The 10,618-nt window shown below is 40.8% G+C and overlaps 1 protein-coding gene and 1 long non-coding RNA gene across 2 annotated transcripts; both read right to left on the bottom strand.

The window, feature by feature from the left end:
• Positions 1–454: 454 nt before the first annotated feature.
• Positions 455–10,151, bottom strand: LOC135081014 (uncharacterized). Its single transcript, XM_063975736.1, has 7 exons — positions 10,074–10,151; positions 8,681–8,849; positions 5,491–5,580; positions 2,631–2,742; positions 2,249–2,324; positions 1,877–2,010; positions 455–1,250 (listed from the first exon to the last, which is right to left on the bottom strand). Exons 2-6 carry the CDS (start codon positions 8,822–8,824, stop codon positions 1,884–1,886), a joined length of 549 nt encoding a protein of 182 aa, XP_063831806.1. The 5' UTR covers positions 8,825–8,849; positions 10,074–10,151; the 3' UTR covers positions 455–1,250; positions 1,877–1,883.
• On the bottom strand, positions 4,022–5,137 carry LOC135081018 (uncharacterized). The gene is made up of 2 exons (XR_010259097.1): positions 4,527–5,137; positions 4,022–4,240 (listed from the first exon to the last, which is right to left on the bottom strand). It is a non-coding gene; the product is annotated as an uncharacterized LOC135081018 (long non-coding RNA).
• Positions 10,152–10,618: the final 467 nt, after the last annotated feature.

Below are 10,618 nucleotides of genomic sequence, written 5' to 3'. Positions count from 1 at the left end.
ATTTTTTTTGGTCTCAGTGTACTGCCTACCTTCAGTGGTAACATCAAGGTAATAATTAGTTAACTAAAAAGCAAGAAATAAGTAAAATTTTATAAAAAAAAATAAAACCGACTCCAAAAAACTTACACTAAAACGTAGAAAAATAATTACTAATTACCTACTTATTTATTAGGACGAATTATTAATATTTATGTAGGTATACCATGATTGATACTTTTGGAGTCGGTGCAGGCAAACTTTACATGTTTCATAATCTTGGCACCGACTCCAGAAGTATCAATCATGGTATACCTACATAAATATTAATAATTCGTCCTAATAAATAAGTAGGTAATTAGTAATTATTTTTCTACGTTTTAGTGTAAGTTTTTTGGAGTCGGTTTTATTTTTTTTTATAAAATTTTATTACAACTACCATGCACTTAAAATTATAAATTAATAAATAAAACACTAATTACATATCGTATACATAATTTTATTGTTTTAAACATTCATACAATCGGAAGGACCCATCGGATGAGCTTTTTTATACTTACTAGTACAATTATTATTATTATATACGTGAATATTCTACTTTATGATATATACGTAGTATATAAATAATACGATAGAGTTAAGTAGTAGAAATGTTTTTTCTTAATAAATCTTACTGAAAAAACAGGTCATGGCACAAAATAGCACTGCTATAAATATAAACGTCAAAAAATAAGTACGTAGTAGGAATCAAGATACTATATTATGTTATATTGACTATGAGTGTGTATTTGATCAATTATTTAATGGGTATAAAATAGGAAATTAAACGGTCCACCTGACAAACGGGTTTGCTGTTGAGTTGGACCTCATGTTGTTTGAATTCATGTAGAGTCAATCCAGATATATAAATTCGTAAATACTAATCTTATATAAATGTTATGTACTTCGGGATATCAATATAGTACATGTAATATAACCATAAAACTGTTCGAGTAATATGTATATTCCAGTAGTGTTTAAATAGAGTAAATGCGGTCTTAAATTATAAAGTTACTTTGACTTTGGGATACATTATGCTTTTGTAGTCCTACAACGAGTATAAAACACTAAAATACAGGGTTAGTGATATTTCTTATTAAGTCAAAATACCAGTAACCCGGTATTACACACACATAGTAAGTTACCACTGGTTCCCGGGAAGTTTATTTCCTCCTCGAATGGTTGGACGCACTAAGCGACCAGCTCACCTCGTGGTAAGGGCAGTCCTTAGAATCCTGCAACATAAGGAGTTGCTAATTTGTTATGGATATTTGTTTTTACTATTAAGGAATATTTTAACTAAAGCAAATTGTAAATGGTAATTTTTGATTTAAATTAAAATTCAACAGTACGATAACGCGAGGTCACGTCACTCTTGAGCTTGAGTAGTACTAGTGATATGTACAAAGAAAAATAAATAAGTCTAATTTCGCGTACGCGACGTTAACGTAATGGATACGAAACGCACGGGCACGACTCACGCTACTGCAATGAAAACGGGGAATTATTGACCGGGCGGTTAAATAATATACGTATGACTGTGAATTATGTGCTAGGTGGATAAAAATTAGCGCAGAAATCACCGCTAAAATGACATAAAAGTGACTGTCGGCAGTGCAGAAATCTGGCGTCTATGAACGGCTAAAGTGACTGATGCAACTACATATTTGATACGCAAGTGATGAATGATGTGCCGCCAGTGCCTGGCACAGAAGTGAGTGCCGCCACTAACTGGCACAGAAGTGAGTGCCGCCAGTGACTGGCACAGAAGTGAGTGCCGCCAGTGCCTGGCACAGAAGTGAGTGCCGCCACTGACTGGCACAGAAGTGAGTGCCGCCAGTGACTGGCACTTTGAACGTACCTCTCTCTTACAGCAGCGACTTGTACTGCGCCAGGAACTCCTCCTCCTCCGCCAGCGAGGTATCGAGGTGCGCCTCTTCGTCGGCCCGCAGCGCCGATGACAGACGCTTCCACGCCTGTTCACGTTCCCGCTTCCTGAAGAAGCCGACAACACACAAACTTATATTTTGGTTAAATAAAAGTGTGTTCGATTTTGACCTCCTTTAATAACCTCTTCTAGCGCTCGGCAAGTTTTACACATAGCAGTGTTAAGAATAAATGACGAAAAAAAAAAACGCAGTCGCCACTCGTTGCCAGTTAAAAGTAGTAGCATATACGTGGAAACTTAACTGAATGAAAATCTAGTGGTAAAATGTTATAAACATGTACGTACTTTTTCTCCTTCATGCGTCGCTTCTGTCTCTTTTTTGACGCAGCTCCCGAGCTGGTAGAAGGGTTAGCTGGATCTTCTACAAAACACAAAATAGAACTTTAAAATTAACTTGTCAAGGAGCGCCGTGAATTGCGCTAGTTAACTCCGCATAGCGCCATCTATTAGTAGATTATGGAACTTTCTATTCGTACGAGTATTTTGGCCTCTCTATAGTCTGGTCTGTGAGCACGTAGAATTTTGTCCAATGTCGCGACTGTGCGACGGGCGCCCGCAGTGAGTGTGCGAGCGCAACAGCAACATAATTACGCGCGAGCGATAAGGATGGGTAGCTTGGGGTCATTGGACAAAATTCTACGTGCTCACAGACCGGGCTTTAGCTTACCTTGCATGAAATTAGCTCCCGCCACCAACAGTTCCACCGCGAAGCTGGCTTGGTTCTTGGCCACGCGCAGCGCTAGCTTCGCTTTATCCGCATCGTAGCCCATCGCCACCAACTGAAACGATAAACATGGAAAGTCATCAAGCAGTAAGACTTTAAACTTTATGTTAAGGCAATAAAGATTATGTTGCGATTATTCAAATATTACAAGCTTCTCTTATTGTACAGCAGGGCTAAGATGCGCGCCGTGATAAACTGCTATCGCGGCGTTATATCGATTTTGACGTCACTATATCGTTTTATCTACCGGCGCTAACATGGCACCCCGAAAATTATCATGTCATCTGTCAAAATGTGATAGTGATAGATTTGTTTTTTTTTTGTGATAAACCTGGCAAGCCCTAACATGAAGCGCTAACTATATCATATTTTGACATCACGATAGGATAGGATGTGGTGTTTTTATCGTCCTCGATCCTTGCCCACGATAGCAAGACGATAGGAGATTAACTTTTTTGCAAGCTACTTTAACTCTATTTATAATGGTAAATGACATTTTACGACTAATTTGAGGCTAGTAAAATTCAAAGAAAGGAATCTAGCACCTTTGTGATACTTTTATTTCTAGGTGGAAATTGAGTTCTAGTTCAAGAGTTTATCAGTGTGAGGCGAATCTTGCGACAGTTTATAATCGCTAGCTGCAAAATCTTAGTGCTCCCACAGTCCCACCCACATATTAATTATTACATTACCTACCTTGTAAAATAACCATTACTTACCTACTTAGGTAGGCAGTCAACAGTACATCAGACAATACATATTAAGTTGCAAATGTCGTGAGATACCCCACAGTGTTTAGCTTGATTTAAGTACCTACTGTTATCTGTACATAATCTTGTAAAATTATTGAAAATGGGGCGGAATGTGGTGACCGAGCTTCTTGTGTCTACATCAAACAGTGGCAAGGTCATTGTCATTGGGTGGGATGTGTAATCAAACTTGCTATAATAACAATGAGAATAAATGAATTTTACTAATTTTATAACTTGATGGTGATACCATACATACATTCCACATTACTATCAATCCTCCATGTGGTCTTTTTTAAGGGCTTTAATGTGACAGGATGATAATCTTGTACAATTTATTCCATTATAATAAATTCATCATCATCTCAGCCATAGGACGTCCACTGCTGAACTTAGGCCTCCCCCAATGCTTTCCAAGTTGCCCGATGGGACAGCAAGGTTCTGGGGTGGAGGCCGGGTACCGGAATACGCAGCGTGGGACGTCCACCCACAAGGTGGACCGACGACATCATAATGGTAGCAGAAAGGCGCTGGACGCAGGCAATAAATTCATTATTGCAGTGTAATTTCAAAATAATTCAACCATTATTTACAAAATCTTTATTTGGAAAACTTTTGTTTTACAATAGCTATTTATAATTTCAAATACAAACAGAATTCCATGAATTGGTTAGCCTAGCCAGTACCCTTGAAGTTTTTCTTGCTGATTGTTATTGTAAATTTTCATGATAGTGAGCAAGACTTGATTATGTCTGCTTTAGAATGAAATAATCACTCATAATCCCACACTTCTTCATCCACTGTCTGAAAAAAGAAAGAATATTATTCAAACACAATTATAAATATTACAATTACATAAACAGTTCATAAATAGAAACATTTACTTAATCGTATTTGTATTTTAAGTTTACATACAAAATATTGATCACAGTATTATTACACGGTGAAAGAACTATGTGAAATAAATATAGGAAAGAAGGTGAAAGCTTATTTGTAGGAATAAAGATATTTTTCCTTTTCTGCGGTGCTGTTACTTATGAAAATCAAGATGTGCGGAGTATAGCTAATATTTTAGACTTTAGGTACTTACTTTGCTACTTATGAGTGTAACTTTATTTCTCAAATCTCAATAAACTTTCTGACTGCTTCATGTAAGTTGAATAATTACTGTAAACCTCGCATTATGGGGTAGGTAGTGGAGTTCGGTTATTCTTATTATTTTGAAGACTTCATTCTTTAATACTATCGGTATGATTAGGAATTCTTCATTGTTTTTCTTTAACTTGGTTATCTCTTCGTTTGATATTTTCCGTACTTTAGAAATATTAAAAATAAGACTGGAAACATAAAAATACAATTTTAAAAACACAAACAAATACAATCAAGCAGTCATGTAATGTCAACAAAATTGACATAACTTTTTTTTAATGACGTTCTCACTGCTTTAAGATATGTGTTTTTAGCCGAATTAGTAGCAGAAATGAACGAGATTGAACGAATGAGCTAAAATATTTCAAGGTTGGCCAACATAATAACGCAATTTTTTCTTAATATGGCAACAATTCGGTTATCACGCGATAGCGGTCGATAGACTTTTCTATCGATGGTCCCATGTTAGGGAAAATGATAAAATTATCTACGTGATCGAAAATTGTCTTATCATATCATGTCATTGTCGATGCGCGCATCTTAGGCCTACTGGTCTGCCTAATGACGGTCTAGTGAAATTGTTATTGTAGAGGTCGCATATGACCAAACTCCTTGGCCGCTCGCCTGGCTGGCGAGAAACTTATTTTTCTTTTATGTGTTTTTTTATCGACTGTCACTTTTTTCTTTTCTCTTGACTCTTTTACTTTGGACTAAAATGTAACTTGATTTTATTTTTTTAATATAATTTTATTTTACACCACAAAGCCTTTCAATCAAATAATCTCTCGTAGTGTCGGTGACGTATTTCGTTCACTTATTGTGTCATTGTTTGTAAGCAATCGCCTTCCAAATCTTTACCCATTCCAGTAGTTTTACTGAGCTAAAATAAGATTTTTAGCACTTACATCTTCGACCAGTTTCTCGTCAGGCACCACCAATGAATCATCTGAGCTGGATGGCTCTGTCTCCTCCGATGACAGGTCACTGTCTTGAAGCTGTAAACAGGATAAAATTTTAAATCCAAGTAATTATATCGATTTTAGATGTCTATTAGATGGTATCGCATCCAACTTCCATGGTACAGTACCCGGCAATAAATATTGCACATCGACCTTTGGAAAGAGACAATCGGTTAATTTCGGCTCGTAGAGCGTTATCTCTGTCGCACACTACCTATACGATTGACAAAACGTCATTGATAAAACATTATTCAATGAAAATATTGTCCGAACCCTTAGTATTTCTCTTCGACAAATACTTTAACATATTGTGAACCACTTTTCTTTCACGACTATAAAAAGTTTTTAGCAATTTAATTCTCAAAATCAATTGCACACATTTAAAATAAAGTTTGTTTACACTTTGACAAAACGTCATTGTCAGTCGTGCGACAGAGATAACGCTCTACGAAACCGAAATTAGCCGATTTATTTCTCTTTCTTAAGGTCGATGTGCAATATTTATCGCCGGGTATTGTAGGTATTTAAAACAAAAAAATATCTGACATGGCTGAACTTTGAACTCCGTGTGGTAGGTAGATAGAATCCTGAAAAATCAGACCTGGTCCAGTAAGAGTATTTGCAGTTTGCGTTGGGGTCATGCACTTTGAACACTGGTTGCATTAGATATACAGGGTGGCCAAAACAGTGAGGTCTAAAAGAAAAATTTAGAATCCTTACATCAAGGTGTATCTAAATCACCCCCATGTGTATAGTACGATTGTGCTTAGTTTAGGAGATAGAGTTAATTTTGTGATATTTTAAAATTTGATGACCTAGTAGGCTTTAAACATTTTTATCTTTTTTTTGGGGTGACTTTTCTCAGATTTCTTTTTTTCGACACATTTGTTATTAATTGCAGATGTTTGAAAAAAATAATCATCTTCCTATCTTTGATTCAAGATACAAAAGTTTTGCTAGAAACATTAAAATTATGCTTTTATCAGAACACTATCAAATTTTCAACTTAAAAGTTTAAGTAAAAAAAAGAGCTTCCATAGGTCCAAAACCATTTTAAAAACTGCGCAGTTTCCTGAACATTCATAATAATACAAAAAAACTTGTACTTAATGGGCCACTATTTCCTGTAATCGGTCCACTAAAGTGGTAAGTCGGAGATTTCGTTACATGTTTTTGACTTTCTTAGAGCGAATTAATATTGGGAATCCTCTAAGTTTACATTACGTAGAACAGATTTAGAGCAGTAACTGGACAGAACATGTTTTTATTCTCAACGAGGAAGCTCTTGCCCTTCATCACACCTGGTGGAAACTGATGATTAGGCTGAAGGTGGAAAGTAACTTCAACTACAGAGGAACTATGGCTTCCTACCTCCAAATGCCGGAATACAGTAATGCTATTAACATTATTGTATAGTGACAGACTTAGGAAAATAGAGTTGTTAACTACGAAGACTTAGATCAAACCCTACCACCAACCAAACCGAGCAGAAAATTTCACCTCCACTGGGAATCAAACCCGGGACCTCTGATGCTTACCTCTTACCACTTGAAGACAGAGGCAGTAGTTACATTTTACTATTACCCTTGAAATACCTGCTACAGTAAGAAGAAGAAGGAGGGATATTTAGTTTATGTTCATTAAAACGTACTTAAAATAACAATGTGTTCCGGAATTTGGAGGTAGGAAGCCATAGTTCCTTTGTAGTTGAAGTTCCCTTCCACCTTCAGCCTAATCATCAGTTTCCACCAGGTGTGATGAAGGACAAGAGCTTCCTCGTTGAGAATAAAAACATGTTCTGTCCAGTTATGGGCACATATGTCAGGGCAGATATGTACCATCCTAGACTGCATCTCACTTAACACCAGGTGCGATTGCGGTCAAATACCTGCCTTGTCTAGCATAAAAAAAAAAAAAAAAAAAAAAAGTTACTGCTCTAAATCAGTTCTACGTAATGTAAACTTAGAGGATTCCCAATATTAATTCACTCTAAGAAAGTCAAAAACATGTGACGGAATCACCGACTTACCACTTAAGTGGACCGATTACAGGAAATAGTGGCCCATTAAGTACATGTTTTTTTGTGTTATTATGAATGTTCAGGAAACGGCGCAGTTTTTAAAATGGTTTTGGATCTATGGAAGTTCTTTTTTTTACTTAAACTTTTAAGTTGAAAATTTGATAGTGTTCTGATAAAAGCATAATTTTAATGTTTCTAGCAAAACTTTTGTATCTTGAATCAAAGATAGGAAGATGGTTATTTTTTTCAAACATCTTCAATTAATAACAAATCTGTCGAAAAAAAGAAATTTGAAAAAAGTCAACCCAAAAAAAAGATAAAAATGTTTAAAGCCTACTGGGTCATCAAATTTTAAAATATCACAAAATTAACTCTATCTCCTAAACTAAGCACAATCGTATGATACATATGGGGGTGATTTAGGTACACCTTGATGTAAGGAATCTAAATTTTTCTTTTAGACCTCACTGTTTTGGCCACCCTGTATAATAGCGGGTAGCAGCATTACTTCAGTGCTGCCAATTTGGTGACACCAAGTCAAACTGTTCCTTAGTAATAGACCTGCACTTGGTCTCCTGCTACTGCATAAGTCCAGCTTGCTAGAAGTCACCAGGTGTTCCAATAATACTACAGTCTGGCTACATATACGGTCTCTCTGTCTGTATTTTGTCATTTACCAGTAACTGCTCATGATGATAGTCGACGAAGCACATGATGTCATGCCCTGCGTGCCCAAACAACTACACGCAGGAAGATTTATTGAAGGCTACTGACAACGCCACCAGAGTAAATACAAATGAGTAGGTCATCTTCATAGAAACGCACCGAGCGCGGTTTGTATGTGAGCGCGCCAATACGTATGCGGCGCGCACGCACACACTGACAAAATTCGGCGCAACTCCCCGCTAATCCACGCTAAACGCACGTGTATTGGCGCGCTCACATACCAACCGCGCTCGGTGCGTTTCTATGAAGATGACCTACTCATTTGTATTTACTCTGACGCCACTCTTGTGGCGGAGTTTTGGGCTAACACTGTGTAGGTTCGTTGTCGACACGACAAGAAGAAGATGATGATATTGTGCGCGTTGTGTATGTGTGAGAGATACTACTGACCAGCTCGGGCTGCTCCTGGATGAGTCGCACGGCCTCGGCGACGTGGTTGTTGGAGTTGCGCAGCGCGTGTGCCGCCAGCCGCCGCGAGTAGCCCATGCCCACGAGCGCGTCCACCAGCTGCTGCCGCACTTCAGACCCGTCCATGCAGAGGCCGAGAGCGCGCCGCTGCCTAAGGGTTAATGGGTTATTATGAGCTGTTTTAATATTGAATAAATGCTACCCAAAGTGAAGAATTCTTCTCGATCAACACCTCAAGAGAAGTGGGGATGGCTGAAAACCAGCGCCGTCTAGGACAAGTAGTCCTTGGCAGCACAAGCTGAGCCACCTCCAGTTGCTTCCACCATTTTAATATTTTTTTTGTATTTCCTATTTTGTAAAGTAAGCAATAAACGATTTTTTATTTATTTTATTTATTTATTTAAGAAGCCATTATGCCAAATCATCCATTTGTCTCTGTTAAATTACAACGTCACGCCGCGTCGCATAGGCATGTAGGCTGAAAGCAAGAGATGTCATTGATTGCAAGTGCGATCAAGTGGTCGTAGCGCTTGCTGCATCGCGCTCGTCGCTGACTTAAAAGAGGTGTCTCCACTGCATGACCTGATGATGATGATTTATTGGGTGGATTTTTATTGGCGATAGGTAAGAAGCCGTGTGGTGACGGCAGAGTAGAATAAATTTGTCACCAACCCCTACTCTTTCCGCGGGTGTCGTAATAGGCGACTTAAGGACTACACATCAAACAGAGAACGGGCAGCAGCGCTCTCTGAAAAACATCAATCTTTTGAACTGCGATTTCCAACCTATCTGCCACGCGTGGGGATTATGGCAAAACCCTCGGCTATAGTGGAGGAGGCTTATAGTTCAGCAGTGGAATGTAAAGGGCTGTTGATGATGATGAATGATCATGGCTACATGGGAGTTGCAGCAGTGGGATCAGTCAAAGATGATGGTTAACTTGATCTTCACCAGTTGGGTTTCTATCGGCGGTGAAGCTGTAGATCCTAGTTACACAGGAGTTGCAGCGTTGGGAACGAGAGGTGGGTATAGTCCTTTATTTTTTGGTGATGACGATTGGCTGTTGAGGAGCCTAAAGCCTGGTCTGTGAGCACGTAGAATCCCGTCCAAAGACCCCAAGCTGCCCATCCTTGTCGCTCGCACGTAATTATGTTGCTGTCGCGCTCGCACACTCACTGCGGGCGCGCGTCGCAGAGTCGCGACAGCAATATAATTACGCGCGAGCGATAAGGATGGGTAGCTTGGGGTCATTGGACGGGATTCTACGTGCTCACGGACCAGGCTTTAGCTTCGCTCACTCGGTCCAGCTGCCGGCCGCCTGCCCGCAGTCCAGCCCAGCTGCGTCGGCGCTGGGGAGGAGCCTAGCCTCGCTCACCGGTCGCGGCGGTGCTGCTCGCGCTCCAGCTCCCGCTGCGCGCGGCGCTCGGCCAGGTAGTGGTGCGCACGGTCCAGCTGCCGGCCGCCTGCCCGCAGTCCAGCCCAGCTGCGTCGGCGCTGGGGAGGAGCCTAGCCTCGCTCACCGGTCGCGGCGGTGCTGCTCGCGCTCCAGCTCCCGCTGCGCGCGGCGCTCGGCCAGGTAGTGGTGCGCACGGTCCAGCTGCCGGCCGCCTGCCCGCAGTCCAGCCCAGCTGCGTCGGCGCTGGGGAGGAGCCTAGCCTCGCTCACCGGTCGCGGCGGTGCTGCTCGCGCTCCAGCTCCCGCTGCGCGCGGCGCTCGGCCAGGTAGTGGTGCGCACGGTCCAGCTGCCGGCCGCCTGCCCGCAGTCCAGCCCAGCTGCGTCGGCGCTGGGGAGGAGCCTAGCCTCGCTCACCGGTCGCGGCGGTGCTGCTCGCGCTCCAGCTCCCGCTGCGCGCGGCGCTCGGCCAGGTAGTGGTGCGCACGGTCCAGCTGCCGGCCGCCTGCCCGCAGTCCAGCCCAGCT

The sequence above is a fragment of the Ostrinia nubilalis genome, chromosome 19 (genome assembly GCF_963855985.1).
Source record: "Ostrinia nubilalis chromosome 19, ilOstNubi1.1, whole genome shotgun sequence".
Taxonomy (NCBI): domain Eukaryota; kingdom Metazoa; phylum Arthropoda; class Insecta; order Lepidoptera; family Crambidae; genus Ostrinia; species Ostrinia nubilalis.
Note: the sequence above shows the minus strand (reverse complement) of the source record. Positions and strands in the feature narration are given on the sequence as shown.

What these genes read in the sequence shown, in the direction of transcription:
- LOC135081014 (XM_063975736.1), bottom strand. Translation starts at nt 8,824, where the DNA reads ATGGACGGGTCTGAAGTGCGGCAGCAGCTGGTGGACGCGCTCGTGGGC. An exon ending in ACGAGAAACTGGTCGAAGAT is followed by an intron (nt 2,743 to 5,490) that starts GTAAGTGCTAAA and finishes TTATCGTTTCAG; the next exon opens with TTGGTGGCGATGGGCTACGA. An exon ending in CGACGCATGAAGGAGAAAAA is followed by an intron (nt 2,011 to 2,248) that starts GTACGTACATGT and finishes CGGCTTCTTCAG; the next exon opens with GAAGCGGGAACGTGAACAGG.